Raw genomic sequence first — 16,605 nt, 5'->3', positions numbered from 1 at the left:
AGAAGTACAGCAATTATTTTATATTATTCTGGTTATTCTGGGAGTAGGTATAGACTTCCTGAAGATTTATTTTGTGAGTCCTTCTGTTGATCCAGCTGTTGGTTTCTGGGAAGCACTGACAGCACTTCAGTGTCACCTCCAGATGCTGCCTCAGGTCATGCTGTGCTTTTTCCACAGAGATCACTACCAAGCTACAGTAGCAGAAACCATATTTGCTTGCACTGGCATGGAAACGAGCTGAAATGAAACCATAACTCGGTGGTGTTCACCAGACAAATCATTCTCTTGCCAGCCAAGGTTCCTGGTTCCCATCACCCTTCCCAGCAGGAGACAGGAGTTATGTGCACACCCCCTGTGCTCTCCCCATCCAAACAGGCCATTGCCATGAGAGGTCCAAGTGATCCCAAGGACAACTTCACTGACTCAGTGAGGAGCTGCCCTGGCACATGATGCTGGCTGGGGTCATCTCAACCCCCTCCAAACCCTTCCAAAGTGACAGCCCCCGCTGCTGTCCCTCCGTGGCTCAGCTCCAGGAGTTTCTCTCCCTGTTCTGGTTTCAGGGCAGGAGGGAGGCAGGGAAGGAGGACTCCTGCCCGCTCCTGACGAGCAGGTAGAGCAGGACTGCTGTGGGTGGGGCAGGTGGGATGGTGGAGCCTGGCAACGGCCCAACCTCTCTGCTCTGCCAGCTCTGTCCTGCAGTGGGCACAGCCCAGCTCTGGCCTTTGCCTTGGTTGGTTTCTTCACCCTCTGAGCCTCCTGCAGAGCTGCCTGAGCAGCTGCTGGTGCAGCCCAAAGCACCTGAACTGGCAGCAACAGTGCCTGGTCGAACAAAGGGTCACCTTCTCCAGAGGCACCACCCCCAGCCTCCCCACAGTGCTGTCCACCAGCTCCTCTGTGGGCAGTGGAAATGCAGGGCCAAGAACTGAGGGTCTGACCCCCTCTGGAAGGGGGCAGGGGTGGTGGATGTGTTTTGGGGTCTGTCACCTCCTTTCCAGTGGACAAAATGACTTTTGTCTCCCTGTGCCTGTGTTAGGTGAGTTCTCCCAACAACTAAAAATTTAAAAGATTTGTCCTTTTTTCCATAATCCAGAGCTGAAGGTACATCAACAAGACACAAGTGAAACAAGTGAAAAATAGACTGGTTGCTTTTTATTGAGCACCAAAGCAGAACCTGAACGTGTCTGTGCACCTGGGGCTTCCCAGATCCTCGGGGATGGGGGAGGCCATGGCATTGTCAGCACTCAGTGACACAAGGGAAGGTGATCATAGCACCAAACATGCTGCAAAGTGTTAATGGAAGTATTAAATAAAACAACCTACACCAGTCATTTCCGACTGTGCTGCACCAGGTAAAGCACCTGTCTTTGGAGAGAAGATCTGAGGACAACTCACCTGCTCTGTGTTTTCATTTCAGTGTCTGAGGGATGCCACTGCTGAAAACACAGCTCTTTGACAAGTCCCTTCTGTGGCTTTTGTTTCTGAGTTTGACAATTAATAACTTGAATTAGCTTGAAAAAAAAACCTCCTGAACATTTTAGCACCATGAAAGAAGAGTGATGGCTTTGATAACAGCCAGTAAACAGAAATTCATCATCAAATGATTAATTTGCCAATTTTCTTTTTTTAGAAATTCTTTTTGCAAGCAAAAAATTCCTGTACTGTCCCAGCCAGGTGGACAGGTACGTGTTTCTGCAGCCACAAAAAACCCAGACACTGAAGTGAATGTGTCCACTCAAGCACATTTTGGGCTGCTTTGAGAGATTACGTTGAGATTTTAAGTTTTTTAATCTTTCAAATTTGTGAATGCTCAACACCAGTTCTTCAACTATCTCCTCACAAGGTTTTAGGTACTGGATTCTTTAGTTTAAAACAGAACAGTTTGGCATTTACTCTTCAGGGCTCAGCAGTGATCATTGAAGGGCTTTGCTCATTTAATCAGAATTTGATTTTTTTCTGCAGAAAGTTAGGCTGAACAAAATCAATCCATTTCACTGAAATCAATTCACTTCACTGAGCAGCACTGATGAGCGAGGATAGTGGCAAGTTTCTGCTCTAAACAGAGATTGGAACTATAAAATACAGATTCGGGGCTGGATAAGCTGGTCCAGTGAAGGGTGATGAGCTTTAAACCCCCTCCCAACCTAAACCAGCCCACAATTCTCTGATCCTGTGGCTCCTGTGTCTGAGCAGGAATTCAGATCTCGTTGCAGGAAGCTGTGCAGGATAAAATTCTACAAACAGCTCTGTCCAAACGTGGTGTTGCATTTAACGCCTTGCACTTTGAAAAAACAAAAGGCATGAAAAAGTGGGTTCAACAAATGAAGATATTTAGGAAAATGTGGAGCCCTTCAGCTGTTCCTTTGCTCTGTAAAGCACCCAGGACTGTGCTTAGAATAGGAAACAGAAGAGCAGTTTGGCACCTTCCATCTCTCCAGCTGCAAACGTCACGTGCAAAGTATCAAGAGGTTCATAGGTGTCCTGGATTTGGCTTAAACCATTTAGTGAGTGGAAAAAAAGAGAATCCTGTATTTTGTGAGTGGAAGCAGGCACTTGCACTTGTGAAGTGGGTATTCATATTTATATGCAGTGCTACTACTGTGCAAATTAAAATGCTAATTTCATGCATGCAGATGGGGATGTGGACTAAACCATGGAGCAAATGTGGCTTTTCTGCCAAACAATTCTGGCTGATTTGTCACAATAAATGCAACTGTCCCTTCAGGACTGCCACAGGAAAGGAAAACCTTAATAGAAAATGTGTTTTCCATTGTATAATGCTAAACAGCTAAAAGAAGCTGTGAGGCCCAAATACAAATAACCAGACCTTAAGGATTTATGGAAGCCAACACAAAGCTACAGGAGTCCTGAGGAGCAGTGGCCCATCTGCCAGACAATCCTTGTCATCACACACATTTATCCTGGATTTGCTTTTCTAATACATTTAACAAATTATCCAGACTTCAGGCCTCTTGCTGAGGTTTTGCAGGTACAAAAACACAGATTTTTTTGAGTATTAACTGTGCTGGCTAAAAACAGCACATTACAAAGCCTGGCATGCATTTGTGACTCTGCTTGGATGTTGCAGGAAGGAATCTGTTCCATTATTAACTCTGAATCTGCAGCTCACCAGACTGAGAAAAGGAAAGTAACCTAAAAACATTTATAAAGCTGGTTCTGCTCCTAGCTTAGACTTCCTCAAATTCTTAGGACTTCAGGTTTAGCCATTTAGAGTGGATGTCAAGCCTGGTAAAACCTGGATGTAAACAGGCAAAGAGACTTGCAGGTTTCTTTGAATTTTAAGCTGATGAAAAGGCTTCTTTAAAGGAGTTGTTCAAGACAGGCAGGCACTGGCTTTGATCCAGAGAACCTCTTTAGTCTCACCTATTTTAAAGCACCTTAGATATGACATTTAGGTAGAATTCTGGCGTCACTTTGGTAACACTGGGTTGTGTTCATGGGCCTGAAATCTGAATTGGTCACACAACAAGCATGTAAAGGGCAGGCTCTGTGTCAGCAGCCTGACTGTGGCACTGTGGCTCACTGGGGTCCCTTGGAGGTGTTTGCATTTCACTCGGAGAAGGGCAGCTGATAACCAGGGTGGTTTCCTTCAGGGGATCACACTTCTCCCCCTCCTGATGGGGTTAAAATCTGGACTCATCCTGTTCCTTGGATAATGAAATTTTTTTGTCAGTGATGGGCAGGGATCAGGGGGATGCTGGAGATGTGCTTGTGGAGATGTGGGACCGGAAAGCTGCTGGGTAAAGCATTCCTTGACAGAGTGGTCCAGCTGGGTGAAAACCAAACAGAAAAAGAAAAAAAAAAGAGGAATTAAAATATTTATCCTTCCTGGGATGTTTGCACAGAACTTGTCCTTAAGTAGCTGTGTAATCTCAACAGCCAGCCTGACGTAGGTACAGAAAGACACTGAACTGCTTTGTTTTCATAACTCCCAGCTAAGCCCAAGTTAATTTTAAAGTGAAGCCGAAAGTGTTGAGAAAACCATCTTGGGACAGAACTTCTGGTATAATACATATTTTCATTCTTGCCTAATGCAAGGCTGATAAAATGGATGGAGCTTTTGCTGTTGGCTTGCCTCTGGCCAGATAAATGTGCCTTTGCTCACATGAGAGGGTCCCAGTGCTCAGCACAACTGTTCACACACATAAAATTGTCCCATAAAACCCCCCGTGTGCTGAAGTATTTGCAAGACTGACCCCTTTTTGCAGTCAATAATTTAAATAAACAGCTTTTTAATTTGCCTGGCAGGACCAGTTACACCTGCGTTAGGAAAAGCCCCCAAAAAGTCTTAAAGCACATCAAGTTTTGCAGCATTTATTTTTCATCCTAAAAGTCACTCCGTCCTCTAAATACCCACAAGGCAAAGGTTCTTGGAAGAAATCAGGTGTGTCTGATGGAATGAGAGTGCTTCATGCACCTGTGGAGGGTTTTAAGTGCTGTCCTTACTCCAGCATTTTGCTTAGAGGAAATATCACCCTCAGACAATTGTTTCTCTGAATAATCGAATTCTAAGCACCAGCTCTTTCCACCCAGCTTTCCCTTTATTCACAGGGCTCTTACCCAGGCAGACCTTCAATTAGCCTAAATGCTTCTGCTGGTCTTTCACGTAGCCGACCACATTGTTGGAATTGCTCCCTGTAAAACAAAGATCAGCAAAGTCAGGTTTTAGGCTAGGCTGGGGCAAACGGTTTCTCAAGGTTCTCTCAGCAGTGCAGTTTTATTGGTCCCATTATTCAGCAGTTCTCTTGGAGAGCTGGGATAGCCCACACTGGAATAGAGGAAAGGGAATCCTTTAATGGTTTTATCAGCCAAACTGGCCAGATTTGGCTGTTTATGTATTTGATACCAAAGATATCTAGTTCTCTAGTTGTACCTGAATGTCACTTCCAGTCTGATCCAGATCCAAGAGGGAGAAGCCAGGAGCTTTGAAGCTGTGAGGAAAGGTCTGGGAGATGCTCCTGCTTTCTTTGAGACCTGGATTTGTGAGAGGGACCTGACACCTCTCAGGGAACATCGAGGGACTGGTTCACTGGGCTCCAGCCATCCCTTATCTCTTACCACAGTACAAGACCCTGCTTTTGACAGAGCTCTGTGTTCAGCTGCAAGGAGTCCTGGGCCAAGAGCAAAGCTCCAAAAATATGCTTAAAAATAACAAAAGATTATTGGACTGGGTGGTTCCCCTGGAAGAAGGCTGCACCATTTAACTCATTCTGTCACAGCTGAAAATTCTGATTCTCAGGAGTCCACAGTCAGGACATTGCATATCTTAAAATAACATCATCTGACCAAGGCATAGAGAGCTGGGGCTAAAGAATCTCTTTTTTCTGTGTACAAACCTTCATTTCATAAGGAGCAAATTGCAGGAATGATAAAGCTTAATAATGAAATCGAACACTTCAGCTTACCAAAATATTCCTTGTAATACTTATGCCTCAGGTTGTGTCCATCTGGAAAAGAAGGTACGTGGTGAGTCAGCCTTCATTTTCTGTGTTAAGCCCTGACCTTTGGTGCACAGCACAGAGAAATTAGAGATACGGACACAATAACCTCACAATGAGGAAAATAAAAGTCCTCTGTAGCTGAAGTAATTTGGGCTGCTATAAACCTCTTATAAACTGCTGAGACTACTGAGCTCTGTGGACACAACTCACTTGCCATAAGAGTGGGGATTGCCACTAGCATTTTATAATCTTTTCAGTAGCTACAAGTCAAGGAATCAGAGGGCTTTTCCAAATGAAATAAAATTTGGGTAACATTTCAGACCATCTATTAGTATTTTACATAATTCAAGTTCCAGCTAGGTTGTTCTGATTGCCATTCATATAATTATTTCAGCCCTTAGAAATACTTCATGTCTAAGACCCCCACAGTTTTACATTACACTGGTTACTATGAATGTTATTAAATAAAAAGTTATAAAAGAGATGATCCAAAAACCCTGGAAAAACTCTTAATCTGTTGTGGAAGCAGCTCAGAGATCTAGTTTGATGCTTCCCCTGGTTTTTACAGTGACCACATGGCAAAACTGATGTCTCATGTCTCTACACTGAGGTGATTGTAGCCCAGTGCCAATGTACATATCTTACTACTCAATGAATATCTAAACATGCTATGAGCTCTCCTGAAAAATACCTTGGCTTCTATAAGTTCCTTTATTGGGCAAATGTGTCAGCAGAATAAAGGCAACAAAGTTTTGGATGCAGAAAGCAAAGTCAGAAGACAAAACCGGACTTTACAACTCAGATTTCTTATTGAAGTGTGCAGTAACACAGAAATATTTCTAATTTTTGTGCAGGTCACCACCTGCTCAGCTGACACAGCCCCACTGGCACAGAGTGTCCTGCTCCCTTCCTTTCTGGCTCTGCCCTGCACACATCAGCATGCACGAAGAGAGGGAGGGAGGTGGGAGCCCACTGACCTGGGTTTCCCCGGAGCTTGATGCACTGGCCCCTGTTGGGGATGCCCTCGGCCACGTTGCCCGGGTTGATGATGTGGCACTCGTAGCCCGTGGGGCAGTGCAGGGGCTCGTCCCCATCCTCAGTGGTGCTGCAGGCCTCGGCTGCAAGAGAAGCCTGGGGGTCACCAACCACCCTGAACATGACCACACAGCCCCTGCTCCTGGGCAGGACCCCAGACTCCTTCCCATCGAGGGCAGCACGGGGCTGGCCCCTCCGGACCGCCCTGTGCGGGTGGGTGATCCCAGTCACACCTCACACGGAGCCTGACCTGTGTCCTGGCACAGCTCAGCCCCAATCCCTGCACAACACCCTCCCCACAGCCTGATGTGCAGGGTCTGCGTGAGCCTGGGGTTGGAGACCACCCACCGCTGCCCACCCTGCTGCTGGTGACCCCTCCATGCAGCTATCCCCTCCAAGCAGGGGTCAGTGTGTCCCAGCCAGGGCTCTGGCTGGCTGAGGAGTTGCGAACGTGAGCAGGAAGCTGGCAGTGTCCTGCTCTGCTCTCTGCTCCACACCCATGGACCTGCTGCTGAATCCAACCCTCAGCTGTGACTCACTGCGGGGTCAGGCAGTGCCACCCCTGTCCCATACAGAGGTTTCACCACTTTGACCCGGGACAGGCAGCAAGGGCAGCACAGAGTGGGAAGGTAAAGCAGGACTCAGGCAGTGTTTGTGGCCATTAAATGTACAGACTCCACAGGGCTGCTCCACCCTCTCATTTGCAGGATTTTAATTTCGAGGACCTCTGCTGTAATTCTCATGCCGTGACTGATGGTTCTCACCTCCCTAATTACTCCCTCAAGCTGAGATGAAGGTGTTCAGATAAGGAACAAATAATAAAAGCATGACAAGGATGGATGAGGAGGAACCTATTTTATCTTATTTCTAGCTGTGCAGCTCCAATGAGCTGGAGGCAGAATTTTCTCTTCAAGAACTTGGAGTTTCCATAATACATGAAAGTCAAGGCTCAGCAAGTCTGATATCATCTGTGTAAGACCAAAGAGGGGAATTTATTTGTACTTCCCATATCTGACTAAAGCTGATCAAAAGCTGGGTTAACATTTCCATGAAAAACCCAAAAACTTCAGGTGTCCATACATCTGGGAATGTCTCATAGAAGAAAACTTCTCTTCCCACCCCCCCCTCCCCCCTTATTTCAATTCTAGGTATTGGAAAAAATTAATTAAAACCCCTTTCCCTGTGGAATGAACCTGAGAAACACAACCTCATTATCAGTCTACAAAATTAGATGCTCCAGGTTCACGTGAGCTTGACACAACTCTGCAGAAGTTTGCCAGGGCTCCTGTCCAAGGCACCCTTCAGATCCAGGAGCCACAGCCCCAGCCCAAGGCATCTGGGTGATGAGGCTGCTCTGGATTAAAGGATCTCCCATTCCAAGTCCACCTACGGTCTATCAGGAAGCTGGCAGAAAACGTGTACAATGACAAAGCCTTTATCTAAAACAAAGATATATCTGTAATTCTTTGAAGAATGGGTACAAGCCCAGTTCCCTGCAGCATTCCTAGTGTTCTGCTGGATAATCCATCCATAAAAAGTAATTTATTTACTGCACCAGAAACCAGCCCCCAGCACCACATGGACTTATTCCCATGGAAACTCCAGACAAACACCAACAGCCCCAGCAGCCCAACATCCTGGGCAAGCTCTGTATATGAGGGATTTATTCTCCAAGGCTTTTGTGTGATTATGGACGTTGCAAAGAAGACAGAGAAATGTCCTGTACCTTGTAAGACTTCCTCTGAGCCATCCAAAAGCCACCCATTGCCTCCCAGCCAGCGGGGTTTGGGCTGAACCAGCCAGTCCAGGACTGCAGAAGACAGAAACGAGAGATCACAGTGTCAAAATGCAGCAGCCACGGGGCACAGAACTATGGAAAAGTCATGGATTTCTTCTAGGGGCCTGTGAGGAGGCTGCCTGATGTTTGGATCTGATTTTGACTTATATTTGTGCTTTTGTTGTCCCAGTGCCAAGGGAGAGGTGGAAGTTACCCAGGGCCACAAGAACTTGGTGTCCTAAAGGCCCAAGCAGCTGCTGCTCCACATTCTCATTCCCATGGCAGGGAATGATGGGGTGGCTGCCTCACTTCTGTCAGCACTAATTCAGGCTGGAATTGCTTCTTTTCCTGATATAGAAACACAGGCTCACAGAATGGTTTGGGTTGGAAAGGACCTTAAATCTCATCTCATTCCACCCCTGCCATAGGCAGGGACACCTTCCACTGTCCCAGGTTGCTCCAAGCCCCGTCCAACCTGTCCTTGGACACTGCCAGGGACGGGGCACAGAAAATGCCCTCCCAGGAAACGAACTGGCCTAGACTGACTTCTACAGTTTGACCCCGTGGAAATTTTGCAACACCAGCTGGCCTTGGACACCTTTTTAACTCATCATCCCCCGAGAAACCAGAAGGGTGGAACTGAGCTCCATCCCCAACTCGCACTCAAGCCTCCCACCCCACACCCGACGCACATGGGGATCACCACCACCACCACCACCACCACCGCCCCCACCTCTGCAAGCTCCTCTCTCTCCCAGTTTGCCCACTGCTCCCGCTGTACCTGGCGGGGGCTGCACGGACTCGAGGCAGGCGTAGATGCAGCCGTTGTAGCAGCAGCGCTTGTGGCGCTCGCACTCGGAGTCGGAGCGGCAGCTGGGCACCTCGCAGGCGCGCTCGGGGAGGCTCTGCGGCGGCGGCGGGCACCGGTCGTTCTTCTGGTAGTGGGAGCTGTGAGAATGAAGAGGGTACTCATAATCCTTGCAAAGAGAAGAAAAGGAAATCAGGTTTGGCGTAAGGTGAGGACCAAACATCCCGCCAGCTGAAGCAGGAAAAGGGGTTTCGAAGCGGTTTTTTGAGGATTCGTCAGAGAGGTGGGTTAACTGTCCAGCTCTCCCAGAGCTGTATGATCCCCCCAGTGAAGTGCTTTGGGAACAGCAACCAATCACTAAATGAGTGCGTGGAACTCGTTTTATAATTGAGATTATTGCAGTGAAAATTAGGAGATTGAAAATAAGCCTTTAAAGTCTTGTATATTTGTCTGGGAAACAGAGAGAAAGACTCCAGGCATCCTCATGATGAGGACACCAAAACACTTTGGTAGGGAAGCAGGAAATGAGGGCACTGTGTTGTTTTGGGACATAGAACAAATGCCCCTGGTAGCACCTCTCTCCTCAGTGGGCTCCTTCCACCTCCATCACCTTGTCTGGACCAGAATTTATAGGGGAGCCTTTCACCACCCTGTGGAGCTCTGGGTTGTTAAATTAGAGACCATTTCTAAAACATGGGACATTCTGGGTGGGTGAGATCTGTGAGAGTGATGCCAGCTTCATCCCAAAGGAAATGAGGCCATGTTTGAGTGACACAGAAAGGAGAGCTGCTCATTGCACACTGACGGGACAAGGGAGTTGTAAAGTGGGTTAACAGGCACAGGGTTTTAGCAGGAATATCTATGAGGCACCACTCAGATATTTTTCACACTGGGAATGTTTTAGCAAGAAGCCAAATCCCTGCAGCAGAGAGGTGAATCACCCCAGCCCACTCCTTTCTCACCTGTGGCTCAACCACTCGCTCACCTCTGGGCTCCAGCTCAGCTCCCCAGGGCAGCAGAAAGTGCTCAGGGCACTCAGGTCTCAGATTTATTAACAACCATTTACAAGCTCTAATAAAATCAAAAGATGGAATCTGGATTTGCACTTTTACAAGAGCTCAGCATCAAGCCAGGGCTGTGAGGTGAGCGCTGCCATGGCCTCACGAGCAGGCTGCTAAGAGTCATAAATACAAATAAATGTGTATAAATATACATGTGGCCCAATCACTGGTGTGTTCAAATATCAGTGATGAGAAACTGGGGGTGTTATTCCAAGGAAAAACGTGGTGCAACTGTCCCCCAGGGGTTTCTAGGAAATTTCACCACCAGGCTATGGGGAAATTTGAGATGAGATTAATATCCCTCTGTACCTACATCCTGCTCCATCCTTATTGCTGAAACCCCCAATAGCTCCTTTGGAGCATCTGTGCCTTTGACAGCAGCCTGTTCCCACATGGATTCTCCCAAAAACCAAGGAGAGGCCATTGCACAGAGATGGAGTGTCAGAGAGACAGAGAATTTCTGATATTTTCACTAATGACAGTCTCCTGCCCTGTTCCCAATACCAGCAAAAAATTTCCTCTTTTTCCTTAAAAACCCTTCTGTGACATTGTTTTCCCCTGAATTGATAGGCTGTTTAAACCACTAAAAAGGTTTGGAAAAACCCAATTTTGATGATGTTTTCCATGCTGAAGCTGCAAGCTCTCATATTAGCCCACTCCTCAAAAGCTGCAAACACTCTAAAAAATTTGAAACATCCTTTAAACTTGAAGATATTGAAAAAAACCCTTTTATATTTTTGGGTGTTGTTGGATAAAATATGTTTCTCTTTAAATAGAGAAAAATTTCAGACCAGGCATAATTTTGGGATATAAGGCAGCGCTGAACAATAAATCTGTGCAGTTCCAAACATTGAATAGGTCTCCTTGTTGGAGGGAGTGTTCATCCTGGAAGGCCACAGTCTACTGTTCTATTTGAAAGGTCATCTGCAGACAGAAATGTGACCAAAATAATACTGGCAAATAATGGATACATGAAAAAATGGCCAAACAATTACTGCAGAGATGATTCAGAAACCCAGAAGCCAAAATTGCAATGAACAGCTGGCTCCATAAATGAAATTTCCGCTGGGGAACAATGTAACTGTTGCAGCCAAATAACTTTGTACCTCCTGACTTCCCTGCCCTTTTCTCTGCTCACCTACTGCTCAGAACTAATTTCTTTCAAAATAAGAATATTTTGCTTATTTGGTCTAATAAAACCGTTGCTCCTTGTTTCTGTGTGCATTAAACAGGATTCCCTCAATCCCCAAAATAACCTGCTTAAGGATGTCCCCAGGTTTGGGTTACAAGGTTTTTTAGAAGCTCTCCCAGGATTCACAGTTTGGCTCTGATTTATTATTTTTACAAATTGTGACAACAGTCAAAATTTCCTTAAGAACATTTTTCAATGCAAGACTTGAATTATTACATCAGAGAGACTTATTAAATCATTTAATGACAATATCTGCCTTGGAGATAGCCAGAAACAAACTAAGGGGGAAAGTTCAGAGTTCAGCTGAAGAACCCTGGAAGTCTACAAGGATGAGGAACAACCTGAATGGAATCACTCAGTCTCAGCCACAATTTCAACAGCAACTGAGGGATGCAGTCTTCCTCCCCAAAATCCCAGATCTGTCCTGTTATTTGTGCTTGGAACTGGTCCCTGAGCTTGTGTCAAAGCAGAGTTCTCTGCTAATTCATTTTCTGCATGGAGCTCCTCGAGGTGACACAAGAGGTTTATTTCAGCCTCCCACCACCAGCTCTGGCCCTGGCAGCTGTTCCCAAACACTGGCCATAAAGCACCTTTCCTCTGAAAAAAAAATACACAGGCAGGGAGAATTTAGAATCCCCCAATATTTCCATCAAAGACCTGGAGAATCACACGTCATTGGTGATCAAAGTGGCAAACACCAGACTGAAGGCAGGTTAAGCAATCTGAAGGACAAGACCAAAGCAATGGGAATAATCTTCTCCTGTTGTTGGCTCTGGGATTGTCATTTTGGTTCTGCTGTTTGCAGGACGAAGAATGCTGCAGGATTGGGATGGGCTCCAAGAAGATGCACAATAGTGATTAAAAGGCTGGAAAGCAGGGAGCACTGAAAAAGGGCTCTGTGTGTGCAGGTTCCAAAGGGGAGGCTGAGGCTGCTCTGCTCACAGGTTATTCTCAGGATATGGGGGCCAGAAATCTCATTGTGCTGACCTGGGGCACAAAGAGGGTACCCCAGTGCTGATTTATGGCAGCTGGCTGGAGGGTAAATAAACTGTTGGAAGAGCATTACAGCAGCTGTGAGGAATTCTTCATCTCTGGAAAACTTTAAAAGAAGGCTGGGATTTTTCTGAAACACTTGCTGCAGCTGACACTGGAATGAAATCCAGGCTGGCCCGGTTCTTCCCAACAGACATGATGGGTGTTTTTGTAATGAACTGAAGCCCGCTCCCAGGTGGCTCCCTCACTCTGCCCTTTGGGAACAGTCCCTGGCGTGTGGGGGCTGCACACCACCAGCTGCAAATCACTGAACTTGACAAGTGTCCCTCTGGCTGTAAAATACCTGGATTTGTTAAATCCAGAAGCCAAGCATCCCACTGTGACTGCCAGGTTTTTCTCCACGCTGCAATCCCCCTTTCTCCCTTCCCCATTCCCACTTGACCCCTCCTTGCCAACCAACACCCTTCCTCAGGGTGAATGAAAATCCCCTGGCCAGACCACAAGCCAGCTCCTCATCCTCACACCTTCCTGTCATTCTGCACCCAGCATTTTTCTGGATACGCTTCTCCTGCTGTATCCTCAGATTTTCTGGACTCAGACCACACAGCCCTCGCTCAGCTCCCTCCCCCGTGTCCTTCGGGGCTCCCACAGGGATGTCTGTGGCCCATGTCCCATAAGCACCTCCACGTGCCATCCCTCCCTCCAGGTGACTCACAGATCGGCTGCTCTACCCCCAGACTCTGATATTCCAACTGCAGGGAACACTCAGCATTTGGTAGGAGAGAAAACACCCCTCTGAGAAACCAGAGGGGCTGCCAGAACGCGCTCCTGGTGGAGAAGAGGATGGAGAGCAGACGCTTTCCCCCTGACAAGGCTTTGAAGAGGAGAAAGAAAAGCATTTTCTGTTTTTCCTGGATCAGTGTTTCTGTCAATATGAGCGATTCTAGCTGAGCTTGCCAGATCAGTAGCACCTGGATGCCAGGAAAAACAGTGCTTTGAAGAAGTACAGGTTGAAAGAAGAGGATATGTCCTCAGGGGAGCCGGCTCTTCGCCTGGGCAGGGCTCGTTATCTGAAGATCAACATGTAAATTCCTGTTCTGCTCCCGTCCTATCTCTCTGGGTCATTCACCTAATAGTTCCTATTAAATTTGAGCTTCACTTTGAAACATGGCAGAAGAACATCCATATAAATGCACTTTCCAGTCAGTGATTTTGCAGGAAATGCAGCTCTTTTATCACCATTTTCCAATTAAAGTGCAAATCAGAGTATTCCCTGTCCCAAAAGAGGCTAGAATTAAGAAAATGTCTTACAAAATCCTGAGGTGCCTTTCAAATATCAGCACAATGTTTTCTGCAAAATTTCAAGGAGACAAGACAGAATTGGAGCTCACTCATCGGGGCAAGGGATGTGTGTCACAATTCTGAGTCAGCAATTGCACAAACCAAATGTTAGCCATGCACAAACATCACTCTAAAAGTCATGGGCATAAAAGCATCCTTTTTGAATTAAAAGCTGCAGGAAACAGATGGAGGAATCTGCATGTGACACCAAGGTGCTGTTTATGCACTAGCAGCAGCTGGAAGATGCAATCAGACCTGAACATAAGAAATTAGGCTGGTAGGGGCTTGCACCCAGGCAATTCAAGGGCAGAACCCTTGGGGCAGTTCTAAGGGGACTTTGATGGATCAAGTAAAAATTTCAAATTTATAACTTTTCTTCTTTTTAAACAACAAGTCCTAAAAGTCAAGCTATCAAATAATTTTCCTTTTTTCATTTCCATTTCCTCCATGGCCATCTCTAGCAGTTGTTTGGCCCAGACACACCAGGACAAGACCCAGCACCATCCCCTCCACTCCCAGTAAGTTGTTGCTGCCCCAGTTCCAGCTCCAGCACTCGTGCTCCGAGTGGATTTGGAAGCGGTGGCTGTGCTCAGTGCCCTGTGGAGCCTGCAGGCTGCCAAAAGCAGGCAGGCACAGATGGTGCCACCGAGTGTCTGCCAGGGCGTGGGCAGCAGCTCTGCTCGCAGGGAATGTGCCAGGCACGGCACAGCCACGGGAACGGATTTCTGGGATCGCCACCCTTCGAGGTGTTGGGCACTGGGGGTCTGAGGTCTCTGCGCTCCAGGGATTTACAGGACCCTGGGCAATGCCACCGCACCTTATCTCGGGGAGCTGGACACATTTCACCCAAAGTTACCCCAAAAGGCAGCACAGGAGCTGGCCAGGGAACCCTCCCTGCTCCAAGCCATAAATCCCATTATCTTCTTCCCACCAAACCTATCCCCGGACCTGCAGCTTTGCATCCCCCTTCTCTCCGGTCACTTTTGCCTTGCTGCCCTGGGGAGTTTCCAGGAAAAGCCGTTCCAAAGCCCTCTCCCTGCTCCGAGCGCGCTTCCCAAGCTTCCCCCTGCAGCAGCTAGGTGGCAAAAGTTCCGTGCAGCCTGGGAAAACTTAAGGAATCCTGTTAGAAAGAGACAGCCACCGATCCAAACACTCCTGATCCCAAAATGCGTAAGGAAACTCCCCTTTCGCGGCGAGCATCCCCAGCTCCCCCCAAAATCCTCCCCCAAAATCCCCCCACCCTCACTCACATCGTATTTCTCCGTCATTTTCAGCAGAGCACGCTTCCAGAGAGTCCTGGCACAGCCCGGGTCCGGCAGCAGGACCGAGACACACAAGGCTGCAGCGAAGATCTTTTTACAGAAATGCATCTCTGGCAGCAGCCTGGGATCCATATTTCCAGGGAGAGATGAAATAAGGAGCGCGGCTCTCGGGATCCAGGCGGTTCCGAGGCTTGGCAAGGAGAGAGGGAGATGTGGAGGGAGGGAGAGTGAGGGCTGAGCGCTCGGAGAGCCGCTTTTCCCTGCGCAGCTTCTGGGAAGGGAAAAGCGGGGCGGAAAAAAAAAAAAAGAAAAAAGAAAAAAAGAAAGAAAAAGTAAAAGGAGCCCAGAGGCAGAAGCCGGGAGCTGCTGTTGAACTTCTTTAAGTTAGATCAGGTTCTCGGCTCACATGTTCACACAAAGCACGCGCTCTGCTTGAATGATGGACGGGAAGATTACTTGGAAAGATTATTTTTAGACCTTTGTTCCCAACATCTGGCATCCTCCGAGAGCCCCATTCAAAGCCAAAGCGTGGGATCAGATGACAGCTGCCGCAGGGGGAAATGAAGGTCTTGGAGGGGTGGGCTCGGCAGATTTTTGCAAACAGTTCACCCAAACTTCGCAAGAGACTGGGCTCTCCCTTTGTGTGCTTCCCACTGTGCCCCCGGCTGTGGGTTTGCATCACGTTTTGACAAAGTGATAACTTCACCTGAAGCTCACTCGAAGGAAATGATTTAATGACATGATAAACATTCAGGGCTTTAATTAAACCAAGGTGACGTTGGTGTTCCGAAAATGATTTTGAAGGAGAGGGAAGACGTGACCATTAGGAAAAAATAAATTCGGGTGTGGAATAGGGAAGGAAGGTGGTTCAGAAATTACACAAGCACAGATAAAGCAAGGAAGGGGACATGAGTCAGGCTGTGCATGACAATGGGAGGGACAGAAGGAGTGGATGTGGGGTTTTGGACATCCCCATGGACATCCAGTGCCTGAAGGATGGGAATGGACTCGTGAAGTCAGGCTGAAAGCAGCCCAGCATCCTACCTGGGATGGAGACAGAGGCAGGTGCTGAAGCAGAACCATGAGAGCGAGGCAGCTGTTACATACCCGTGTGTAAATATGTGTGACTGCAGGTATGGGACTTTAGAGACATCAGGAGTGCTGCTCAGGGCCTGCTGAGCCAAATGTGGGGGCTGTCTATTTTATAATTCCCCCTGAATTTCTCCTCCAGAAGCTTGTCCAGCCTTCCCTTGAATGAAGGAAGAAACAGAACTACAAAACTTATTGAGATACAGACATTAAGCCCTGTTTGCCTTTGCTTTACCCCAGCTGCAGCCCTGCTGAGCAGAGAGGAGCCTTGCTGGATGCATTGGATTAATTTTATATCTACTCTAAAATGGGTCTGCAGAGGAGTGTTATACCCTGTGGACAATCACAGAAAAAGATCTTCCAATTATTCCTTATACCTGAAAGCTGTGGAAATTCACTTTGATCCATGCCCAAGTGTCAATAGCTGCACACAAGTGGGAGCCAAAGGATTTCATCTTGAAGCTTGCCAGGATATGATGATGGGAACCTGAAAAAAGAGCAAGGTGTGCCTCAAAAGCTCTGTATGTAAGGGAAAGAATTTGATTTGTTTAGAGTTAAGGTTCCTAAAGGTTTTCTAGCAGTAACTGT

At 47.3% G+C, this 16,605-nt stretch overlaps 1 protein-coding gene across 1 annotated transcript; it reads right to left on the bottom strand.

Moving 5' to 3' along the window:
* Nucleotides 1-1,127: 1,127 nt before the first annotated feature.
* On the bottom strand, nucleotides 1,128-15,190 carry WFDC1 (WAP four-disulfide core domain 1). The gene is made up of 7 exons (XM_082290067.1): nucleotides 14,917-15,190; nucleotides 9,053-9,248; nucleotides 8,221-8,304; nucleotides 6,437-6,577; nucleotides 5,424-5,465; nucleotides 4,579-4,653; nucleotides 1,128-3,787 (listed from the first exon to the last, which is right to left on the bottom strand). The coding sequence occupies exons 1-6, from the start codon at nucleotides 15,058-15,060 to the stop codon at nucleotides 4,595-4,597; spliced, it is 666 nt and encodes a 221-aa protein (XP_082146193.1). The 5' UTR covers nucleotides 15,061-15,190; the 3' UTR covers nucleotides 1,128-3,787; nucleotides 4,579-4,594.
* Nucleotides 15,191-16,605: the final 1,415 nt, after the last annotated feature.

The sequence above is a fragment of the Coloeus monedula genome (genome assembly GCF_965178545.1).
Source record: "Coloeus monedula genome assembly, chromosome: 13".
NCBI classification, from domain to species: Eukaryota; Metazoa; Chordata; class Aves; order Passeriformes; family Corvidae; genus Coloeus; species Coloeus monedula.
This window is presented reverse-complemented; position numbering and strand designations above follow the sequence as displayed.